General features: G+C 40.4%; 1 protein-coding gene across 1 annotated transcript; it reads left to right on the top strand.

The window, feature by feature from the left end:
- Nucleotides 1-256: 256 nt before the first annotated feature.
- LOC307264073 (uncharacterized protein) lies at nucleotides 257-13,118 on the top strand (the record flags this gene model as incomplete). Its single annotated transcript, XM_080045385.1, has 3 exons — nucleotides 257-508; nucleotides 11,671-12,218; nucleotides 13,098-13,118. The coding sequence occupies exons 1-3, from the start codon at nucleotides 316-318 to the stop codon at nucleotides 13,116-13,118; spliced, it is 762 nt and encodes a 253-aa protein (XP_079901511.1). The 5' UTR covers nucleotides 257-315.
- Between the last annotated feature and the right edge of the window lie 12,910 nt (nucleotides 13,119-26,028).

Here is a 26,028-nt window from a genome sequence, read left to right as displayed (position 1 = left end):
GTTTACATTTAGAGCTATATATTTAAAAGTATTCAATATTTATATGCTTTATAAGAGGCTAATACCAAAATGAGAACAGAAGAGCTTTTATAAGTAATGCTCTTTGAATGGCTGTCTTTGCCACTCAAAAAACCTTCGGGGCTTTTACTTTGAAGGCGAGAACATTTCTACGCACGGGAAGTGACTGACTAAATGTACACAAGATGGCGTTTGATCATAGCGATGCTCGCTGTTAAATTCGAGAATTTTCTTTAGAAACATCAGTAATAAACCTTCGTGGCCTCTGTATGTCTGGATACGCTTCTGAATGGTGACATGTCTAAAGTCCAAATGGTGAGAGCGTTGGTGAATCAGCGACTAACTGCGGCTGCTGAAGAGATATTTGGGCTGTTTGAAAGAACCATAGCAGAGTACGAGGAGGAACTCTGTCGTTCAAAAGAGAAGAACGAGCGACAAGAGAAACTACTGGACGCTGTTTTGAAGCCTGATGACCGGTCACATAGCGCAGGTTTGTTCCTCCAACATTACAAGATCATTACTATTCATAGAAATGCAGCAACTTCACTGTTACAACGATGGATTTCGAACATTTGAAACATGAGTGGCCGTTGATTCATCTCTCCGCTATGCGCCTGCGCGTCCGCCATTATTGGGTCTAGTCAGGCCCGGATTAACCCGTTAGGGTGCCCCAGGGTGACTTCACATGAAATGCCCCTGTCCTTCAACTTTACACAACATTTTAAAATTTACTATGGCATTAAGGCCACAGATTTACAAGAACGTGTAGCTAAAGACAAGTACAGACTCACCACACATAGACTACTACAGAAACATTTAGATCCAACCAAAAACCTTGACACTGACAGGAGCAGGGCCGCCGCTCCCTATACGCAGAGTACGCAGACTGCGTAGGGCACCAAGTTCCTGGGGGGGGGGGCACCCCAAAAAAAAAAAAATTATAATTTTTTTTTTTTTTTTTAATTAAAAAGGAAAAAGAGATGGTCCGGGGGCCCCCCAAAATAGTTTTTTTTTTTTAAGTTCATGATAATCATTACATTACAAAAAATATATAAATTAGTTATGAACAGGCCCATCGTTGTTTTTTCTTAATTGTGTAACCTATCCAGGGGTGGATTACTGCACAGGCACACCGGGCACAGGCCCAGGGGCCCAAGGGCTCAGGGGGGCCCTTAGCCAGAGATACTGATAGTAACTTTTCATGTTGCATAGTCAAAGAGCTCAGTCACTGATGTCAATAACAGGGTCCAAAAAGGAATAGCCTAAATATAAATACTCATTAAAATGTAACAAAATAGAAATCATCATGGGCCCCTCAACTAGTAGGGGAGAAATACAAAAGCAAGTTAAAAACGACAGCATTAGTAGCTCTGTCTAAGGGGGTTGAAGGCCCCCTCACACATACACAAATAAACTTTATATGTGTGAATTCTAAATTGTTCATATCCACCCTTTATCTGTTGAAATGGGCCCCTCCATCATAGAACATGGGTCTGCAGACCAATCTACTGTTTTTACAGTTGCAGAGTAAAGAGTGCTACCTGTTTAAGAAAAATCTGAAAAATAATGTTCCTTCTGCATCTCAGGATTTGATATCTCTCTAGTCTCTAAAATTTCCTCACAAAGTGCACCAGATTGATACATTTTACTTTAAAAAGGTAAAAAAAATTCCACCCACCCCCCAACAAGGTACAGGGTCCCTCCAACAATACCCCAAAATCCTGTGGGAAACACTGACTTCCTTAATATGTTATTGCCATTAATTGTATGTATCCGTGTAGAACATTCAGTGTACCTGACTGGATAGGGACAAGTGGGGGGCCCTTTAAGAGTGTAAGCCCAGGGGCCCATTATCTCATAATCAGTCTATGATCCTATCACTCAATTCCTTTGCAAAGGCAGTTTTTTCACAAGTTAAGCTATTCTTTCTGTTAGTAAATGCTGGCAAATGTGCCAAAAAGCAGTCGCAGAGATCTTGCAAGGGCAAAAAAAATTCGCTCGCGCCCTGCGGACGCGAGCTTCTGGGTGTTTTTTTTTTTGGGGGGGGGGTGGGTGGGGGGCATCACTGACAATTTCTGCTTAGGGCACCCAAAAGCGTAGCAGCGGCCCTGGACAGGAGTCTCATACTAGCCTTGCACTGATGCTCAAATCAGAATGCAACACCCATCACCATGCAACACGTCATGATAAATATAAATATTTCCATAATAAATGACCTTAGGGCATACTGTAGTATATTTTCGGGGGTCCATCATGAAAGGTGTTAGTTTGAGAAATAGAATGAATCTGCTGAGACAGGATGAGTTGAGGTGGATAAAGTATTTTATTAGGATAAAATAACCCATTGCCTGTGTCAGACCAGGCTGGCCATGCCCGGTTAGCCAATTCCATTATCCCAACCTTCCCTCTGTCCGTGTGTGCTTCTTTTTAACCCCAAAATGTGATGTCCTGATTGGTCCGTTTCCCTCGCCAAGATGTCTGCTTGTGTGCTTTTGCAGCAACACTGGTGGACAGTTGTCCCATAAATTAGCATTAGTTCTACACAGGGCTACCAAGTTTCACCAAAAGTTTGGAGTGAGATTTTTTGGCCGAGGGACCCAAAACCGTGTCCTCTTTCCCACCCAATCATTTTTGCTAGTGTCCTGCAAGTTTACATATTGTTCATAATAAATCAGAAATAAAAGACAATTGGAAAATGTGATAAAACATCAAAAATCTTATTAAAATAAACCAATTCATGAATTGCAAAGTCGTAGGACAGGTTTTAATTAAACATTGGGTGTGGACATATTATAAGTGGGAGTCTGGGGGTCCCCCCCCCTGAAAATTTTGAGCATTAAACACTTAATTTCCTGCATTCTGGTGAATTTTTATGAAGCAATGTGTGCCTTTTCTGCATTCATTTTTATGTAAAGTAAAAGAGAACATTCACGGTTTCGCTGACACAAATTTAATTGAATAGCCTACAATGCATGTGTAGTGCTTTCAAATATCTCCTGTAGCCTATTGTTAAAACATTTGGTTAAACTGTAATAAAGGTAATTATTCTATATCATGTCTACTATTGAGGGATGAGTGGCTGGTGGTATTTTACTAGCAGCATTAGGCTTTATTCAAAGAAGAAAAAAATTAGGGAACAGTTGAACACCAATGCAAACTACTAGGCTAAAATAAAACATCTGGGTTACCTGGTCCCTCCTCTTAGGCTACCTTGATTTGTGTTATGAAAAGTGCTATAAATGTGCAATACATAGGCTACAGTTCATTACACAGAAGAATAAAAGCATTTTTATTGGCGGATGAGCCATTTGTTACTTTGCAAACCTAATTTTCAAACTAAATTACCAAAAACAATATACAAAACGATCCAAAGATCTTCTGAATTTACTTGAGTGAAATTGAAGGGTTAATATGTTTGATGCACGCGCGCTCACCGGCCGGCGGGGACACAATTCTTATCAGCGGTAACTTGGCACGCTATCAACAAACACCTCGGAAGAGAAGGTGCGGGTAGGAGGCTCGCCTTCTTTATATGTCCATGCTCGCCTCCCGCTTCGAATGCACAGTGCACATCAAAGCATAACGTTAACGCGCGTTCAGAAAGAGGATGTCACGGAACTCAGTCCGTTTAGCTTTTCAAAATAAGACTTTCAAAGTAAAAGTACCAAAAAAAAAATATATTACGGGGATTCATTTCTCTGCGTGAGAAATTGGAGGTGTGGCGTGTGAGCGTGTGAACTGGTTGATATGCGTGTGTCTCACGGCCAAAGCGTGAGACTTGGCCGCTCTGGTTCTACACGTTTTCCTGAGTTTGTTTAAGTAGACTCAGATGCATCTCTAGTTCCGGCTCGTAAAAAGATGCATTCCTTGTACGTCCAGAGCCCTTGACCGCTACAAGAACCGTTCTGGTCGCCCCATTGGCTCTTAAATCCTTCTAAAACATATACTAGCTGAACGTGATTTAACGGCTGTTTTTCCCTGCAGACCCATAACCTAAACAGCCAGCATTCCGGCCTCAACTTCACACACACAGAGAGAGGGAGCTTCTCCTGGCTTTCCTTAGTTAATTCTGCATGTAATTAAGCAATCTGCTGATTATCAGTAATCTTAGAATGTGTCATTATGAAATACACTACAATACCAAAACAATAATTAGCATGCAGGTTTAACTCTCCTGTATAGATTCATTTAAAAGTGAAGACAACCTAGAGTCACATTACTTTGTAGTGAAGTGTTATCCCATTGAGATTAAATCATAGCCTAATTGACATTGATCTAAATGGTCTCTGGGAATTGTAGGCTATGTTAAAGCCACTACGAGTAAGATGGCACGTTGGCGTCCCCTTTGGACAAAAGCGGTAGTATTTTTACGACGCCCGCTGTCGCAAAACTGTTTTCTAGCGCGTGCCAGGCGTGCGAGTGTGAACTGAGAAGGGCGCAATATAGTGCATGTCCGTGTGTTGAAAGTGTGAGGACTCTTTTCGGCTCCATGAGAGTGGTTTTGACACTGCATCAACTAATGCCAGTCACTGCCACACACACCTGATTGAAATGAGTTGATGCAGCAGTGTCACCCAACTACTCTCTCTCACGGAGCTGAAAGACGTGTCCTCACAGAAAGCGAATGAACGAGAGACGGCAGTTAGTATGGATCACGATGAGGTAATGCGTTTGTGTTGTTGATATAATGACTATTTCAGATAATGGTTATCTGATGATGGTGAAGCAAAGCAAACTTTGTGTTAGTACCAACCGCTCCCCTTCCCTCACCTGGAGGGATAGACTTCTCAAATCACTTTGCTGCGCCATACTGAAATCTGCGACCAATATGGATATGTGACCATAGAGCCTGCACGAGCGAACCGAAAATCGGACTGGGTGTGCGACCAGACCAAAAGCAGTAATAAAAACTATTTAAAAACGTCTTTCTTTGCACTGATGGTCTCGTTTTCTGTTAAAGGTAATTTATGATTATCAGAGGAAACATGAGGCTGTTTAAAAGATATTTAAATGTTACTCATAGCTGCTTTAAATGTTAGACATCAGCATACTAAAGTTCATCATGTTCATCTCTAAAAAAAGGGATCTTTTATTAGGCCTACATACACTTCATCAACGTTACATTCTTATTACTGAAATTACTCTATTTTGAAATCTAACCTAGGCCTACTTTAACATTCTTTATGCCTTTCATATTTGTTATGCAAAGGGAGAAATACTAAACCTCCTTTATTTGGATCGAAAAGCATTGTTTTATCACTTAAAAGTAGACTTATCTCGTAAAATAACAAGAAAGATAAAGATGTTTGGGGAATGGGGATATATCTTGTTTTGAAAATGTCCCTCGCTTTTGAAGTGTTTACTCCTATTGGTTTCATATTCTGCTTCTAATCGGTTGTAGTGGGCTATGTGTAGCTCTTCTACAAATATGTTTCTAATAGGCCTTCAAAATAATACTAGAAAACGAACTGCATCCGCAATAAAGACGCTACTTCCGACGGCACATGCAAATCGAGCCAACTCGGAGCTGTCGGGTTACAGTCAGGCTTTTTGCTCACTCCCCCGTCTGCACTCGGCTACTCTCGAGCCGCAACTGGGCTCTAATGAGCCTAGTGTCTCTTTGCACCTCTCCACACCTTTGTGGCGTCACATCGGCTTATAAAATCACCACAGCTACACATTAGCAGATAGAAATAATGGTCGATAAGCCTTACCTTTTATAACGTATTCCTCCATTTCTTGCTGGCAAAAAAACCATCCGACTGAAGGAACAATTTGAATCGCGGCTTTTGTTTACATAAATTTGGCGCCGCTGCCGCCGTGTCATTGTGGAAAATTATAATAATTGTTTTCATTAATAATCTTAACAATGGTTCATTTTGTACATGTTTGTGTCTCTTCCAGTATATGGCCGATATAAAATATGAAAACATTTTTTAGGGTCTGATCATTGTCCTGATTATTTGGTGCCCCCCTAATGGCTATACAATCATATGAAAAAGTTTGGGAACCCCTCTCAGCCGGCCTTATAATTGACTCTGCTTTCACAAAAAAAATATAAATCCCAACCTTCCCTCTGTCCGTGTGTGCTTCTTTTTAACCCCAAAATGTGATGTCCTGATTGGTCCGTTTCCCTCGCCAAGATGTCTGCTTGTGTGCTTTTGCAGCAACACTGGTGGACAGTTGTCCCATAAATTAGCATTAGTTCTACACAGGGCTACCAAGTTTCACCAAAAGTTTGGAGTGAGATTTTTTGGCCGAGGGACCCAAAACCGTGTCCTCTTTCCCACCCAATCATTTTTGCTAGTGTCCTGCAAGTTTACATATTGTTCATAATAAATCAGAAATAAAAGACAATTGGAAAATGTGATAAAACATCAAAAATCTTATTAAAATAAACCAATTCATGAATTGCAAAGTCGTAGGACAGGTTTTAATTAAACATTGGGTGTGGACATATTATAAGTGGGAGTCTGGGGGTCCCCCCCCCTGAAAATTTTGAGCATTAAACACTTAATTTCCTGCATTCTGGTGAATTTTTATGAAGCAATGTGTGCCTTTTCTGCATTCATTTTTATGTAAAGTAAAAGAGAACATTCACGGTTTCGCTGACACAAATTTAATTGAATAGCCTACAATGCATGTGTAGTGCTTTCAAATATCTCCTGTAGCCTATTGTTAAAACATTTGGTTAAACTGTAATAAAGGTAATTATTCTATATCATGTCTACTATTGAGGGATGAGTGGCTGGTGGTATTTTACTAGCAGCATTAGGCTTTATTCAAAGAAGAAAAAAATTAGGGAACAGTTGAACACCAATGCAAACTACTAGGCTAAAATAAAACATCTGGGTTACCTGGTCCCTCCTCTTAGGCTACCTTGATTTGTGTTATGAAAAGTGCTATAAATGTGCAATACATAGGCTACAGTTCATTACACAGAAGAATAAAAGCATTTTTATTGGCGGATGAGCCATTTGTTACTTTGCAAACCTAATTTTCAAACTAAATTACCAAAAACAATATACAAAACGATCCAAAGATCTTCTGAATTTACTTGAGTGAAATTGAAGGGTTAATATGTTTGATGCACGCGCGCTCACCGGCCGGCGGGGACACAATTCTTATCAGCGGTAACTTGGCACGCTATCAACAAACACCTCGGAAGAGAAGGTGCGGGTAGGAGGCTCGCCTTCTTTATATGTCCATGCTCGCCTCCCGCTTCGAATGCACAGTGCACATCAAAGCATAACGTTAACGCGCGTTCAGAAAGAGGATGTCACGGAACTCAGTCCGTTTAGCTTTTCAAAATAAGACTTTCAAAGTAAAAGTACCAAAAAAAAAATATATTACGGGGATTCATTTCTCTGCGTGAGAAATTGGAGGTGTGGCGTGTGAGCGTGTGAACTGGTTGATATGCGTGTGTCTCACGGCCAAAGCGTGAGACTTGGCCGCTCTGGTTCTACACGTTTTCCTGAGTTTGTTTAAGTAGACTCAGATGCATCTCTAGTTCCGGCTCGTAAAAAGATGCATTCCTTGTACGTCCAGAGCCCTTGACCGCTACAAGAACCGTTCTGGTCGCCCCATTGGCTCTTAAATCCTTCTAAAACATATACTAGCTGAACGTGATTTAACGGCTGTTTTTCCCTGCAGACCCATAACCTAAACAGCCAGCATTCCGGCCTCAACTTCACACACACAGAGAGAGGGAGCTTCTCCTGGCTTTCCTTAGTTAATTCTGCATGTAATTAAGCAATCTGCTGATTATCAGTAATCTTAGAATGTGTCATTATGAAATACACTACAATACCAAAACAATAATTAGCATGCAGGTTTAACTCTCCTGTATAGATTCATTTAAAAGTGAAGACAACCTAGAGTCACATTACTTTGTAGTGAAGTGTTATCCCATTGAGATTAAATCATAGCCTAATTGACATTGATCTAAATGGTCTCTGGGAATTGTAGGCTATGTTAAAGCCACTACGAGTAAGATGGCACGTTGGCGTCCCCTTTGGACAAAAGCGGTAGTATTTTTACGACGCCCGCTGTCGCAAAACTGTTTTCTAGCGCGTGCCAGGCGTGCGAGTGTGAACTGAGAAGGGCGCAATATAGTGCATGTCCGTGTGTTGAAAGTGTGAGGACTCTTTTCGGCTCCATGAGAGTGGTTTTGACACTGCATCAACTAATGCCAGTCACTGCCACACACACCTGATTGAAATGAGTTGATGCAGCAGTGTCACCCAACTACTCTCTCTCACGGAGCTGAAAGACGTGTCCTCACAGAAAGCGAATGAACGAGAGACGGCAGTTAGTATGGATCACGATGAGGTAATGCGTTTGTGTTGTTGATATAATGACTATTTCAGATAATGGTTATCTGATGATGGTGAAGCAAAGCAAACTTTGTGTTAGTACCAACCGCTCCCCTTCCCTCACCTGGAGGGATAGACTTCTCAAATCACTTTGCTGCGCCATACTGAAATCTGCGACCAATATGGATATGTGACCATAGAGCCTGCACGAGCGAACCGAAAATCGGACTGGGTGTGCGACCAGACCAAAAGCAGTAATAAAAACTATTTAAAAACGTCTTTCTTTGCACTGATGGTCTCGTTTTCTGTTAAAGGTAATTTATGATTATCAGAGGAAACATGAGGCTGTTTAAAAGATATTTAAATGTTACTCATAGCTGCTTTAAATGTTAGACATCAGCATACTAAAGTTCATCATGTTCATCTCTAAAAAAAGGGATCTTTTATTAGGCCTACATACACTTCATCAACGTTACATTCTTATTACTGAAATTACTCTATTTTGAAATCTAACCTAGGCCTACTTTAACATTCTTTATGCCTTTCATATTTGTTATGCAAAGGGAGAAATACTAAACCTCCTTTATTTGGATCGAAAAGCATTGTTTTATCACTTAAAAGTAGACTTATCTCGTAAAATAACAAGAAAGATAAAGATGTTTGGGGAATGGGGATATATCTTGTTTTGAAAATGTCCCTCGCTTTTGAAGTGTTTACTCCTATTGGTTTCATATTCTGCTTCTAATCGGTTGTAGTGGGCTATGTGTAGCTCTTCTACAAATATGTTTCTAATAGGCCTTCAAAATAATACTAGAAAACGAACTGCATCCGCAATAAAGACGCTACTTCCGACGGCACATGCAAATCGAGCCAACTCGGAGCTGTCGGGTTACAGTCAGGCTTTTTGCTCACTCCCCCGTCTGCACTCGGCTACTCTCGAGCCGCAACTGGGCTCTAATGAGCCTAGTGTCTCTTTGCACCTCTCCACACCTTTGTGGCGTCACATCGGCTTATAAAATCACCACAGCTACACATTAGCAGATAGAAATAATGGTCGATAAGCCTTACCTTTTATAACGTATTCCTCCATTTCTTGCTGGCAAAAAAACCATCCGACTGAAGGAACAATTTGAATCGCGGCTTTTGTTTACATAAATTTGGCGCCGCTGCCGCCGTGTCATTGTGGAAAATTATAATAATTGTTTTCATTAATAATCTTAACAATGGTTCATTTTGTACATGTTTGTGTCTCTTCCAGTATATGGCCGATATAAAATATGAAAACATTTTTTAGGGTCTGATCATTGTCCTGATTATTTGGTGCCCCCCTAATGGCTATACAATCATATGAAAAAGTTTGGGAACCCCTCTCAGCCGGCCTTATAATTGACTCTGCTTTCACAAAAAAAATATAAAAGTGGTATGTCTTTAATTTACCAGAAATAGCTAAGTACTGGGATGTTTTCCAAACAAAGATTTTTTGAAAAGCAGTATTTGGTTGTATGAAATAAAATAAAATGTGAAAAACTGGCTGTGCAAAAACATGGGTACCCTTGTGGTTTTGTTGATTTTAATGCCTGTAACAGCATGTAAAACTGATTAATTTAAACACAAAGTTGGTTGGATTATGTTGTTAAGCTTTGAACCTCATAGAAATGTCTGTTTAATCATGAGAAAATGTATTTTAGGTGCCTAAATGCAAGTTGCACTTCTCTTTGACTCTCTGCTGAAGTGAGACAGAATGGGATCATCAAAACTGCTCCCAAAAGATCTTAAAAACAAAGATTATTCATTATCATGGTTTAGGGGAAGGCTACAAGAAGCTTTCCCAAAGGTTTCAATTGTCAAATTTCTACTGTAAGGAACGTTTTTAGGAAATGGAAGGACACAGGCACAGTTGCAGTTAAACCCAGGTCTAGCAGACCAAGAAAAGTACAAGAGCGGCATATGCGGCGGATTGTGAGAATGGTTGCACACAACCCAAAGATCACCTCCAAAGACCTGCAAGAACATCTGGCTGCAGATTGTGTATCTGTACATGGTTCAACAAATCAGTGCAATTTGCACCAAAACATCTGCTTTTTATAAAGACCAAATAACTTTCGCTGTATTTTTTATCTCCTACGGATCGTTTCATGCGCACACGTCAGCCTACAACTTGCTCCGTGTGTGTTTGCAGGAGCCGCGATAACTCCTCATCCAAACAGAGGATGGTGGAAAGTATTCTCTGTTTCATAAGACTACTCATATTAAAATGTAACGATTTAAATAGAAAACAGCAAGCCTAAACAGTTAAACCAGTGTTAGGTCTGACTGACAGGTGACGATCAGCATTTTCTCTCCCCCGATCACAGCACTCTCTCTCCCAGCTCATAAAACGCTTGAAAAAAGCGGTCGAAAAAAACCCTCAATAGACACACTCCCGAGCGCACAGCCAGCGTTTAACGCTGGAAAAAGGCGTTAGGTGGACACGGGCCCTTAAATTGGGCTGAATTTGGAGAGGTTTTAAATAGCTATATTTATTCTCAATCTTTATCATTTTGGCGCTTCTGATTTTCCTTTGGCGCTGGATAAATCCGCTTTGGCGCGCGCCAAAACTTTCTCTATGCAGGAAAAACCCTGTGGACATTTATCCGATGTCTTAAAGGTCATGTATACTCAGACAAGTGACACGGTCCGTTCGAGTGTCTAGTTCGATATATGTCTTAATCCAATCTAGTTGTGCCATGGAAACGCACTGACTGTCACATCATTACTTTAGCCATTGTTCAGATACCTCCACCTTTAGTTTTGCCGGAAAGTTCTGTGTCGCGATCCGCTTTGAGGAGTTGGAAGCTTGCCAGCTGCTGGTCCGCCCATATCAGATAGAACGATTTGATTGGTAAGGCAGAATTTTCCAACAAAGTTAATGCGCTCCAATGGATCGTGCCTGGGCCAACACTCAAATGTATGGCCAGTGGCAGGTCTGGATTTTCAGGCTAATGGAACAGCCCTCTAACAAAGAAAATGTGATGGAATCATTTTCTACCTGACCGTATGTTTACTATCTGATCTTATTGACACCAACTGTCCTCTTCTTATCGGCAGGTCTGAATTTTCAGGCTACTGTTCCATTTCTTCATATAAAAAACACTAAAAATGTTTCCTCGACCAGAACATGTGATCACACATCTCAGCTGAACCCATTTGAACTTTTCAATTATTTTGCAAAAGGTAAAGATAACCTATAGATAGATATTTGATCAGAGATGTATTCTTGACCTTTGAGCTCAAGCCTACAATGAGGTGTATATACTGTTTTCTGTTTTTTCATACTGTCTGTGAATGTTTCCTACAGACATCCAGCAGCTGTTGGTGGTTAAAGAAGAGGTTCCCCCTGAGCAGCAGGAGTGGAGCCCCAGTCTGGACCAGGAGGACCCACCAGAGCCCCCACACATTAAGAGTGATGACAACAGTGATTGGGAGAAGGAAAGGGAACCTCAGACAGGTTTAGACCCTCTGGAAAAAAAGGAAGTGGAAGCAAAGGGAACCCAAACAGACTGGGGCTCCAGTCTGGACCAGGAGGACCCACCAGAGCCCCCACACATTAAAGAGGAACAGGAGGAACTCTGGACCAGTCAGGAGGGAGAGCAGCTTCAAGGGCTGGAGGAGGCTGATATCACCAAGTTCCTATTCACTCCTGTCCCTGTGAAGAGTGAAGATGATGAAGAGAAACCTCAGTCCTCACAGCTTCATCAAAGACAAACTGAAGAGATGGAAAAAGGAGCTGATGGAGAGGACTGTGGAGGACCAGAACCAGCCAGGAACTCACATCCAGATCCAGAATTACAACCTGAGACTGAAGACAGTGAGGACTGGAATTACACCACTGAACATGAGTCAAGTGTAAATTTAAGCAAGAAATCATTCAGCTACTCTAAGTGTGGTTTTACAAAAGCAGAAAGTCAGAAGTGTTTCGGTCCTCAGTCCTCACAGCTTCATCAACAAGACGAGACTGAAGACTCTTCTGACACTAAACACAGTGATGAATGGTCTAATGATATCGGAGAACCTCCGGCAGGTCCAAAGTCTCTGAAAAAAAAAGTCTCTAAAAGTGGTGCCAGATGTAATACCAAAGAAAATCCACTCAGCTGCGAGAGTTATTTGAGACGACACATGGTTGTCCACACAGGGGGGGAAAGATTCAGCTGTTCTGTATGTGAGAAACGTTTTAAACGGGATGCACATTTAACACAACACATGGCCATCCACACAGGACAGAAACGTTTCAAGTGCTCCGTTTGTGAAAAAGGATTTACACAGAAATCATATTTGACTGAACACATGGCTGTCCACACAGGGGAGAAAAGGTTCAGCTGTTCTGTATGTGAGAAACGTTTTAAATGGAGAGGAGAAATTAAAGTACACATGTTCATCCACACAGGAGAGAAACCTTTCAAGTGCTCAGTTTGTGAAAAAGCATTTACAAAGAAATCATCTTTGACTGTCCACATGGCGAACCACACAGGGGAGAAAAGATTCTGCTGCAGTGTTTGTGACCAAAGATTCACTTGGCATTGTCAACTAAGAAGACACAAGCTTGTCTGTCCTCAGTCCTCACAGCTTCATCAAACTGAGTTGAACCGAGAGGCAGAGCCTGGAGCCAGCAGCTCAACTGAACAGATGGAAACAGGAGCTGATGGAGAGGACTGTGGAGGACCAGAACCAGCCAGGATCTCACATCCAGATCTCTAAATGAATCACTTCTCTTCATCATCACCTTAGTGTCACATTGTGGAGCTGTGAACTCTTTCTGAAGGAACAGTGATGCTTGAAGTAGAGATGCCTTTGCCAGTTGGTTTCACTAATGACTGCCTAAATGTTCAAACTGTTGTAATGATAAAGGCTCAGCTACACAAAGTGTTTCTTTGCTTAAATATTTAGTTTAATTTCAGCAGTGTGTTGGTGAGTCCTTAAAGCTGCATTGAAGCCAAAATAAAGAACGAATGTAGTCAGAGCCATTTTTAGCAAGATCTTATAATTCCTTTGTTTTCAATTATTCCAATGTAAATAATTTGGCAGCACATAGTGGCAGTTTTGGTGCAAGAACAGGCACACAGCATCACCTGATTTCACATCTCAGAAACCTCTTCATGAAGGCAGGTGTGTTCAAAGACAATCTGTGGAAGACGCTGAAGGAATTCAGTCTTAAACCACCATGGACTTGGTTATTTAGTTTGGTGTTGATTTCAGTTTTGTTTGATACATTTTGTTTTATTACACACTGATTTTGATTTCATTGTAAGTCAGGAATCTCACAAATCAAATGTACATTAAAAGTGTACAGTGATGCATTTTCCTTAAAGTAACAAGCAGGGAACTCACATCCAGATCCACATGTACAACCTGAGACTGAAGACAAGACTGAAGACAGTGATGATGATTTAACCTAGAAAGCAAAAGCCAGTCTCAATTAATATGCTCTGAAAAATAATAAAGTCGCTCTCATTGACATGAATGTATTTCTGAGGAAGTTTGATGAAACATTAAGATTCATTTCAATTCTTAATGTTAACGGAAAAAAACACCCAGGAGAAAAACTACCATACACATATGCACATGAGTAATGACATCACGGAATATAGAATAAGAAAATGTACAGTTAAAACATATGAGAATTATACATATGAGTTGAAACATATGTACAATTGTTCAGAGTAATCAAGATACAAAATGTGCACTGAGATACAGATTAAGACCTCTTTGGATGTGGTTAGAAAAATACATATTCCAATATTATTGATGTAATACTAATCACATAATATTTACCTTTACTTTTATATAATTAACTAACAATCAATATAAACTTAAATGTTAAGTTCATGAAATTATCTAATCAAATCATTTAACCTACATTTTTTCTTGTTATAAGAGACAGGGATAGAAGCAGAGGCCCACATGACACATCTGTGGGAGAGAAATACCCTTGAGATAGAGGAGCATTTTCCCAGCACTGAGAGAGGTTTGTAGCTGCTTAACAAAGGAATTTTTGATAGGACTTGATCTGCTGACTAACCATAAGACACATAGCTACAAACCTTGTTGGTTGAGGAGAAGAGAAGGAGAGGCATAGCTAAGTATTTTCCTTCCGCATATGACAGAAGGAAGGAAGACCATTCGATTGGACAAGAAGAGGAGCCAGGAGGCCACGATGGCTGGAACATAGCCTGCCAGCCTATGGGGAGCTAAAGTCTAAACCACGGCTCATACTGGCATTATTAACAACCAATCATAGACATGTAGATTTGATATAATTATAAGATCTGTCTGTAAAGGACTCACTTTTACTTTTTTTTCCCTCACCCTGGATGCTGACCACATCTCTTGCCTTTGTCAATTTACTTTAATTAAAACTAAAGCTTTGAAATGTATAGGCTTGAAATAGACAACTTTCTCCTGGTATTTTTCCTTCACATTTCTGGTTTAAGAACATGTTTTTTGTTATTTCTGACACATATGGTGATCCCTTGACGTGTGCCGGATTTGTGAAGACTCTTGGGAGGTTCAGGACTGAATTTTTAGAAATAAGAAAAATTCTGTTCTGTATGTATTTTTCTAACAAAATAAGCCTGAGGACGCAGGGGTTGGTCTTCACTACAGTACAGACAGTGCAGCCCCCTGAAGCAGATTGGGGTTTGCGATATTGGGCTGTGTAAATAAAGTTGACGACTCAAACAAACTGGTGGTGGGCCTTTTCTCGATAGAATGTTACAATTTGACATAATATATTTAAAGGTGCAGTGTCTTTTTGTAAATCATTTATTTTATTTTGTATGTTATGTATAGGCCTACGAAATATTTTACATGTGTAGGTTCTGCCTCAGCGCACCTTTTGGGCTTTTATTCTGAAGACCAGAAATGTACATTAAACGGAAGTGACTGTCCTAACTCTGACTAACTTGAAAGAAGATGGCGACTGTTCACAATCTTGTCAACTGTTGAGTTCTGCTATTTTCTCTAAAATCAGGCAGCATATGCTATCATAGCCTCTGTATGTCTGGATAAACCTATCTGGTTAAAATGTCTAAAGTCCAAATGGTGAGAGTGTTGGTGAATCAGCGACTAACTGCGGCTGCTGAAGAGATATTTGGGCTGTTTGAAAGAACCATAGCTGAGTACGAGGAGGAACTCTGTCGTTCAAACGAGAAGAACGAGCGACAACAGAAACTACTGGACGCTGTTTTGAAGCCTGAAGTCCGGTTACACATAGCAGGTTTGTTCCTCCAACATTACAATATCAAAATGTATCAGATACATTTATTTTAAAGTATTTCGATGGCGTCCACGCTGTGTCTCTCCAGCCAACACTATCCAAACACGTAGCTCCTTCAAAATGATACTCAGAATTGGCTTTATATGTTAACATACAAGCAATAACGTTTTTGTTACTGTCCGTTACTTTCATAGAAATAGAAACAGAAAAAATAGGGACAACAAATGTAATACACAATAGAAAATTACAATTCTTTAGAATTAGAAATAGTTGAAAACGTTTAATATATGAAAGTGTGCGTTTTAATGCAGCGTGTGTGTGTGTGTGTGTGTGTGTGTAGTCAGGGCCGACGGACTGCGGGTGAAAGTGCGACAGTCACGGTGGGGCCGAAGGCATTTTTTATTTTTTATTTTTTTTAAGCTGAATGTGGGGCCCTGATCTTCGAAGGCCCTGAACAATGCCATTCCAAAAAAAAATAATTGACTGGCTCATGATAGGCCCCTGACCCTTGCAAGGAGATCAGGTTGTCTGCGCATGACCAAGGCATATGTGCGGGAGAGTAAGCAGGAGCAAGCCGACATTGAATTGAACTGGTGGCGAAAATAAACGCAGCGATGTTTCTATGGGGATATTTAGCTGTACAGATATAAGTGCTGGCAAAGCTAGAACAGTTTAAGACTCCACATCACTGTGGCAACACAACCTATCTATCAGCTCAGAAAGCGCAGAGAAAAGTCTGATAAATACATGAGAGTGATGGTGTGCCACACTGTTACTGTCTTTGAAATGCATTTAGACATTTTAAGGGGAAAACACATTGTATTTATTATTTCAACTATTGAGTTATTTGTAGAACAGCATGCTAGTGTAGGCCAACAAGATTTATTTTCTGAATTTTCAATGCTGCTTTATTTTTATGTTTTAAATTGGGAAAGACATGTTCCAAAACGACCAATAACCTTTGTATTATAAATAAATAAATCAAGCAAGTAGGCTAATAATAACCATTAATGAATTATAGGCTATCGCATCACAGTAGGCCTATTGTCCACAATAATCACAGCCCCCCATCCATAAAGGAACTTTAAAAAGTTGAATTTGCACTTGTTGTGCATACACAAGTGTATGGTCTATTATTTGTATTTAGTGTGTCTGCATAGCATTGCACCAAAACAGTAGAAGTTTTCTTTAATTGTGTTTTGTACTGTCCGTAAAATTTTACCTGCACATAGCAAACAAAATTGCACAACTGTAAGGTCAGTGTCTGTTGTGTTTTTGTATTCAAATAAACAGTTGTTTATTTCTATAGTGCACATTGGCGTCTTTGAGCAAAATACCCCCAACATTTTCGCCGCGGCGCATTGCGCCACGCCTCCTGTGACCCTGGCCAGTGACCACCTTGACTAAGACATTTTCTGGGGGAAACACCAGTAAAAGTAATGATTTGGTCATTCCTCAAATAAGTGTATTGTGGAGTTGTCTGGCTCAATGAGCCATGTGTATTGTAAGACCGCCTTTCAGGGGACCCATCAGGACTTTTTGTATAGGGGCCCAGAATTTGGTGCTACGCCCCTGTGTGTAGTGACATCCAAAAGTCTGAAAGTAATATTTTCATGTGACCCTTGAAATAGATCCAAAGTTTGAAGATTAAGCAGTATGTTTGGTAACTATGTGCTGGGAGTGTAGGAGGGAACAATGGCTAAAACAATACTACAGCCATATATATATTCCTGTGTTTACTTCTTTTCATGGTCAGTGAGCAGTAGAAGTTAATAAGGATTAGAAATGCAATTTCTGAAGTTATTGCGGTGTGAATGCTGATGCTGAAAAGCCGATGCTAAACTACATAGTTGAAAGTTATCTTTGGGATTGAAGAGTTGAAAGATATTGAAATGTGAATAGTTTCTGACTGAAAAATGAAATGTGAAAAAAAAGTTGAATCATAAGTGTAGGAAAGCTTACCTTTTGACTGGTTACCTGAAAGTTGAATGAGTATGAAGAATATATATGAATGTGTTTCAAAAGTTGAAAGATGCATGGAATATAAAAAGTTGGGAAGTATTCAATTATTATGAAGATGAAACTAATGAAGTTGAATGTCATAGAAAATGCTTAAAAGTGTGAAATTGTCTTATAATGACCAGAGTAAGTCATTCAGCTCAGTGTGTGCAGGGTTCAACATAACTTTTTTTTCCTACTGGCCCGCCGGGCCAGTGGATCCGAGTTTTACTGGCCCCTTGTATATTTTCACTGGCCCTGCACACACTTTTTTTTTCTTCATAATTTAGTGTCAATAATTATAATACCTGTATTAGAAAAATAAAGAAAGATAACCAGATCTAAAGGGAATATCTATACTGTAACAGTATAGATATTCCCTTTAGATTTGGTTATTTTTCTTTTAGTTAATTATATGAAATGTTGATATTGCTCATACACATAATATAAAACCAGGCAAACATATTGAATTAGAAGCCTACAACTGAAAGTATGTTGAAAGAGTCGGCCAGTATTTTAAAGTCCAGTAGTTTGAAGGTTGTTTTTATTCTTGAATTTGGGCAGTTTAATGAATAGTTCACCTGCAGAAGTCATGTTCAAACATAAAAAATAAATAAGAGATGAAGGTCTGATCATTCTTTGTGGTGTGGTAGGCTGTTTTTATTACTTTCTCTATATGCATTAGGGATGTGAATGTGTCGACCGAATGACCGGTTTTCCACTTTCGCTCAAGTTGACTTTAAAAATAGAATAGAAATCCGAAAATCAGTGGGTTATGCCGTTTTTTTAATGGGAGATTTCACCGTGTATGTGAGTTCACGTCTGGTCGTGAGCGCGCTGCAGCAGTGTCACTTCTCCATGAAGTGTCAGCTTCACATATAAGAGTCCGGTGTGGGACCATTTTTTCAAACTATTGATAAAAAACAATGCAGTGCAAAATATGCAGCATAAGTTAAACGCTCGTCTAAGACTATGACGTTAAATCACCTTAGAAACACACAATGCCTTCGTCCGATCACAGCAGCGTTTCACCGTGTGATCTCGCCAGCGAGTGAGCCGCCGCGCAGATGAACTGTGGTTTGTGGCTAAAATAATAACCGGGGATATTCTCCCCGTTAGCGATTTCAATGGGAAAGACTTCCGCGATCTGATTGAATGTCTCGAGCCTGAAAACACAGTGCCAAACTGCGCGACTATAGGAACTGTACAGTGAGCGGAGTCCCTCCGTTCGTTTCTGTCTACAACCGACACAATCACCGGAGACGCATTCACAGCGTTTAAATAACGCCTCTCATTTGTATTACCATTGGGGCTTGGATGCAAATATTGTAACATTACGGCGGCAGATAAAGGAAAAGCGCAGTTATCATTTTCTGCGCCTCAACCTCTGCTGTGGGAAGAAAGAAAGGGGGCAGAGTAAGTCGATTGATTTGTCGACTCGCAGGCGGACGGTAGGCAGCTCTGCCAACGGAGCGAGAGTGCAACCGCTTGTTGCTCCGCCTGTCAAAACGCCCACGCATCGGTTGTCCACTGGCCTTTCATTAAAAAATATATTTTATATTAGGTTTATTATATTGAGTCTTAAATAAACACTGCTTTCATTACGACTCAGAACGCGCATTTCAATGAACCATGATGTAGTCTACAAAAAGATACTGAACTGTGATTGGCCAGTCACTGGCCCGGGCGGGACAGTGACTGGCCAATCAACTTGCCCTGCATATGATTTTACTGGCCCCGGGCCATCGGGCTATACGTTATGTCGAACCCTGGTGTGTATTAAAGAGGGCCTGTGATCAGGCAAACATTCCACCTGTTGCTAGTGGGTTCAGATAGGTCATTTCATCCAACATTTCCCCTCAAACTGCAGCCTCTAACTCCCAAACTGTCAGTCTAGTTGACAAAATACATTTTCCGTTACTAGCATAATAAACTAATGAAGATACAGTGTAAACATTGTGTTTGTATTGTGAACAATGTCAAAAGTGTGGTCCTGTGTGCCTTTCTCCAGAAATATCTGGTCTCTTATTTTCATCTATGCAGCCCTAATAATAGTGAATAGTCAAATATCTGTATTTAACAGGGAGATGTGATTCGGCTGATACAAATTACATTCCGGAACAGCACTACAAAAGAATGAAAGATATCAAATTTGAATGATAGCAGAAATGTCATGATTGATCTGAACTTTTCCATGTTAAAGTATGTGGAGCTAGTCAGGTTTCTCCTTCAGCATTCACACCAATAACATTTATCTGTTATGTTTCCTACAGACATCCAGCAGCTGGTGGTGGTTAAAGAAGAGGTTCCCCCTGAGCAGCAGGAGTGGAGCCCCAGTCTGGACCAGGAGGACCCACCAGAGCCCCCACACATTAAAGAGGAACAGGAGGAACTCTGGACCAGTCTGGAGGGAGAGCAGCTTCAAGGGCTGGAGGAGGCTGATATCACCAAGTTCCTATTCACTCCTGTCCCTGTGAAGAGTGAAGATGATGAAGAGAAACCTCACTCCTCACAGCTTCATCAAAGACAAACTGAACAGATGGAAACAGGAGCTGATGGAGAGGACTGTGGAGGACCAGAACTAGCCAGGAACTCACATCCAGATCCAGAATTACAACCTGAGACTGAAGACAGTGAGGACTGGAATTACACCACTGAACATGAGTCAAGTGTAAATTTAAGCAAGAAACCATTCAGCTACTCTAAGTGTGGTTTTACAAAAGCAGAAAGTCAGAAGTGTGTCGGTCCTCAGTCCTCACAGCTTCATCAACAAGACGAGACGGAAGACTCTTCTGACACTGAAGACAGTGATGATTGGTCTAAGGATATCAGAGAACCTCCGTCAGATTCAAAGTCTCTGAAAAATAGAGTCTCTAAAAGTGGTGCCAGATGTAATACCAAAGAAAATCCACTCAGCTGCTCACTTTGTGGTAAATCATTTAGAGGGAAGAAAACATTGAAACTACACTTGGCTGTCCACACAGGGGAGAAAAGATTCTGCTGCTCTGTATGTGAGAAACGTTTTAAATGGAAACGAGATATGAATGTACACATGGCTGTGCATACCGGGGAGAAAAGATTCAGCTGTTCTGTATGTGAGAAACGTTTTAAACGGAAACAACATTTAACACAACACATGGCCATCCACACAGGACAGAAACCTTTCAAGTGCTCAGTTTGTGAAAAAGCATTTACACAGAAAGGAGGTTTGACTTTACACTTGGCTGTCCACACAGGGGAGAAACCTTTCAAGTGCTCAGTTTGTGAAAAAGCTTTTACACAGAAGCGATATTTCACTTTACACATGGCGATACACAGAGGGGAACACAGTGATGATTGGTCTAAGGAGACCAGAGAACCTCGGTCAGATTCAAAGTCTCTGAACAATAATGAAGTCTCTAAAAGTGGTGTCAGATGTAATACCGAAGAAAATCCACTCAGCTGCTCACTTTGTGGTAAAGCATTTAAAGGGAAGACAATATTGAAACGACACATGGTTGTCCACTCAGGGGAGAAAAGGTTCAGATGCTCTGTATGTGAGAAACGTTTTAAACGGAAAGGAGATATAAAGGTACACATGGCCATCCACACAGGACAGAAATCTTTCAAGTGCTCAGTTTGTGAAAAAGCATTTACACAGAAGGCTTATTTGACTGTCCACATGGCGAACCACAGAGGGGAGAAAAGATACTGCTGCAGTGTTTGTGACCAAAGATTCACTTGGCCTTTTCAACTAGCAAAACACAAGCTTGTCTGTCCTCAGTCCTCACAGCTTCATCAAACTGAGCAGAACAGAGAGGCAGAGCCTGGAGCCAGCAGCTCAACTCAACAGATGGAAACAGGAGCTGATGGAGAGGACTGTGGAGGACCAGAACCAGCCAGGACCTCACATCCAGATCCAGAATTACAACCTGAGACTGAAGACAGTGAGGACTGGAATTACACCACTGAACATGAGTCAAGTGTAAATTTAAGCAAGAAACCATTCAGCTACTCTAAGTGTGGTTTTACAAAAGCAGAAAGTCAGAAGTGTGTCGGTCCTCAGTCCTCACAGCTTCATCAACAAGACGAGACTGAAGACTCTTCTGACACTGAAGACAGTGATGATTGGTCTAGGGATATCAGAGAACCTCCGTCAGATTCAAAGTCTCTGAAAAATAGAGTCTCTAAAAGTGGTGCCAGATGTAATACCAAAGAAAATCCACTCAGCTGCTCACTTTGTGGTAAAGCATTTAGAGGGAAGAAAACATTGAAACTACACTTGGCTGTCCACACAGGGGAGAAAAGATTCAGCTGCTCTGTATGTGAGAAACGTTTTAAACGGAAAGGAGATATGAAAGAACACATGGCTGTGCATACAGGGGAGAGAAGATTCAGCTGTTCTGTATGTGAGAAACGTTTTAAACGGAAACAACATTTAAGACAACACATGGCCATCCACACAGGACAGAAACCTTTCAAGTGCTCAGTTTGTGAAAAAGCATTTACACAGAAGAGATATTTCACTTTACACATGGCGATACACAGAGGGGAGAAAAGATACTGCTGCAGTGTTTGTGACCAAAGATTCACTTGGCCTTTTCAACTAGCAAAACACAAGCTTGTCTGTCCTCAGTCCTCACAGCTTCATCAAACTGAGCAGAACAGAGAGGCAGAGCCTGGAGCCAGCAGCTCAACTCAACAGATGGAAACAGGAGCTGATGGAGAGGACTGTGGAGGACCAGAACCAGCCAGGACCTCACATCCAGATCCAGAATTACAACCTGAGACTGAAGACAGTGAGGACGGTAGTGACACCACTGAACATGAGTCAAGTGTACATTTAAGCAAGTGTGTCAGTCCTCAGTCCTCACAGCTTCAACAACAGGACAAGACTGAAGACTGTTCTGACACTGAACACAGTGATGATTGGTCTAATGATATCAGAGAACCTCCGTCAGATTCAAAGTCTCTGAAAAATAATGAAGTCTCTCCAAGTGGTGTCAGATGTAATATTAAAGAAAATCCACTCAGCTGCTCACTTTGTGGTAAAGCATTTAGAGGGAAGAGTTATTTGAGACAACACATGTCTGTCCACACAGGGGAGAAAAGGTTCAGCTGCTCTGTATGTGAGAAAGGTTTTAAACGGAAACAACATTTAACACAACACATGGCTGTCCACACAGAGGAGAAAAGATTCAGCTGCTCATTATGTGAGAAAGGTTTTAAACGCAAAGCACATTTAACACAACACTTGGCCATCATCCACACAGGACAGAAACCTTTCAAGTGCTCCGTTTGTGAAAAAGGATTTTCACAGAAAGCATTTTTGACTGACCACATGGCTGTCCACACAGGGGAGAAAAGGTTCAGCTGTTCTGTATGTGAGAAACGTTTTAAATGGAAAGGAGAAATTAAAGTACACATGGCCATCCACACAGGAGAGAAACCTTTCAAGTGCTCAGTTTGTGAAAAAGCATTTACAAAGAAATCATCTTTGACTGTCCACATGGCGAACCACACAGGGGAGAAAAGATTCTGCTGCAGTGTTTGTGACCAAAGATTCACTTGGCATTGTCAACTAAGAAGACACAAGCTTGTCTGTCCTCAGTCCTCACAGCTTCAACAAACTGAGCAGAACAGAGAGGCAGAGCCTGGAGCCAGCAGCTCAACTGAACAGATGGAAACAGGAGCTGATGGAGAGGACTGTGGAGGACCAGAACCAGCCAGGAACTCACATCCAGATCTCTAAATTAATTATTTCCCTTCATCAACACCTTAGTGTCACATTGTGGAGCTGTGAACTCTTTCTGAAGGAACAGTGATGCTTGAAGTAGAGATGCCTTTGCCAGTTGGTTTCACTAATGACTGCCTAAATGTTCAAACTGTTGTAATGATAAAGGCTCAGCTACACCAAGTGTTTCTTTGCTGAAATATTTAGTTTAATTTCAGCAGTGTGTTGGTGAGTCCTTAAAGCTGCATTGAAGCCAAAATAAGGAACAATTTAATGTAGTCAGAGCCATTTCTAGCAAGATCTTATAATTCCTTTGTTTTCAATTATTCCAATGTAAGTAGTTTGGCAGCACATAGTGGTAATTTTGGTGCATAAACAGGCACACAGCATCACCTGACTTCACATCTCAGGAACCTCTTCATGAAGGCAGGTGTGTTCAAAGACAATCTGTGGAAGACGCTGAAGGAATTCAGTCTTAAAACAACATGGACTTGGTTTATTAGTTTGGTGTTCATTTCAGTTTTGTTTGATACATTTTGTTTTATTACACACTGATTTTGATTTCATTGTAAGTCAGGAATCTTTCAGATCAAATGTATATTACAATTTTACAATGATGCATTTTCCTTAAAAGTAATAAGCAGGGAACTCACATCCAGATCCACATGTACAACTTGAGACTGAAGACAAGACTGACGACAGTGATGATGATTTATCCTAGAAAGCAAAAGCCAGTCTCAATTCATATGCTCTGAAAAATAATAAAGTCGCTCTCAGTGACATAAATGTATTTCTGAGGAAGTTTGATGAAACATTAAGATTAATTTCAATTCTTAATGTTAACGGAAAAAACACCCAGGAGAAAAACTAGCATACACATATGCACATAAGTAATGACATCTCGGAATATAGAATAGGAAAATGTACAGTTAAAACATATGAGAATTATACATATGAGTTGAAACATATGTAAAATTGTTCAGAGTAATCAAGATACAAAATGTGCACTGAGATACAGATTAAGACCTCTTTGGATGTGGTTAGAAAAATACATATTCCAATATTATTGATGTAATACTAATCACATAATATTTACCTTTACTTTTATATAATTAACTAACAATCAATATAAACTTAAATGTTAAGTTCATGAAATTATCTAATCAAATCATTTAACTTACATTTTTTCTTGTTATAAGAGACAGGGATAGAAGCAGAGGCCCACATGACACATCTGTGGGAGAGAAATACCCTTGAGATAGAGGAGCATTTTCCCAGCACTGAGAGAGGTTTGTAGCTGCTTAACAAAGGAATTTTTGATAGGACTTGATCTGCTGACTAACCATAAGACACATAGCTACAAACCATGCACGTAGGTTGAGGAGAAGAGAAGGAGAGGCATAGCTAAGTATTTTCCTTCCGCATATGACAGAAGGAAGGAAGACCATTCGATTGGACAAGAAGAGGAGCCAGGAGGCCACGATGGCTGGAACATAGCCTGCCAGCCTATGGGGAGCTAAAGTCTAAACCACGGCTCATACTGGCATTATTAACAACCAATCATAGACATGTAGATTTGATATAATTATACGATCTGTCTGTAAGGGACTCACTTTTACTTATTTTTTTCCTCACCCTGGTTGCTGACCACATCTCTTGCCTTTGTCAATTTACTTTAAATAAAACTAAAGCTTTGAAATGTATGGGCTTGAAATAGACAACTGTCTCTTGGTATTTCTCCTTCACATTTCTGGTTTAAGAACATGTTTTTTGTTATTTCTGACAAATATGGTGATCCCTTGACGTGTGCCGGACTTGTGAAGACTTTTTGGAGGTTCAGGACTGAATTTTTAGAAATAAGAAAAATTCTGTTCTGTATGTATTTTTCTAACAAAATATGCCTGAGGACACAGGGGGTGGTCTTCACTACAGTACAGACAGTGCAGCCCCCTGACGCAGATTGGGGTTTGTGATATTGGGCTGTGTAAATAAAGTTGACGACTCAAACAAACTGGTGGTGGACCTTGTCTCATTAGAATGCTATAATTTGACATAATATATTTAAGAATATTGAATGTATTTGATATACAAAATACACTTAGTTAAAGTAGCTGTTAGTCTTGCAAATCTTTTCTTTTGAATAAGTCACTGCCTTTTTGTAAATAATTGATTTTATTTTGAATGTTATGTATAGGCCTACGAAATATTCTACATGTTCAGGTTCTGCCTCAACGCACCTTTTGGGCTTTTATTTTGAAGACCAGAAATGTACATGAAACGGAAGTGACTGTCCTAACTCTGACTAACTTGAAACAAGATGGCGACTGTTCACAATCTTGTCAACTGTTGAGTTCTGCTATTTTCTCTAAAATCAGGTAGCATATGCTTTCATAGCCTCTGTATGTCTGGATAAACCTATCTGGTTAAAATGTCTAAAGTCCAAATGGTGAGAGCGTTGGTGAATCAGCGCCTAGCTGCGGCTGCTGAAGAGATATTTGGGCTGTTTGAAAGAACCATAGCAGAGTACGAGGATGAACTCTGTCGTTCAAAAGAGAAGAACGAGCGACAACAGAAACTACTGGACGCTGTTTTGAAGCCTGAAGTCCGGTTACACAGAGCAGGTGTGTTCCTCCAACATTACAATATCAAAATGTATCAGATACATTTATTTTAAAGTATTTCAATGGCGTCCACGCTGTGTCTCTCCAGCCAACACTATCCAAACACGTAGC

The sequence above is a fragment of the Ammodytes marinus genome (assembly GCF_949987685.1).
Source record: "Ammodytes marinus genome assembly, chromosome: 17".
In the NCBI taxonomy this organism is placed as follows: Eukaryota; Metazoa; Chordata; class Actinopteri; order Uranoscopiformes; family Ammodytidae; genus Ammodytes; species Ammodytes marinus.
Note: the sequence above shows the minus strand (reverse complement) of the source record. Positions and strands in the feature narration are given on the sequence as shown.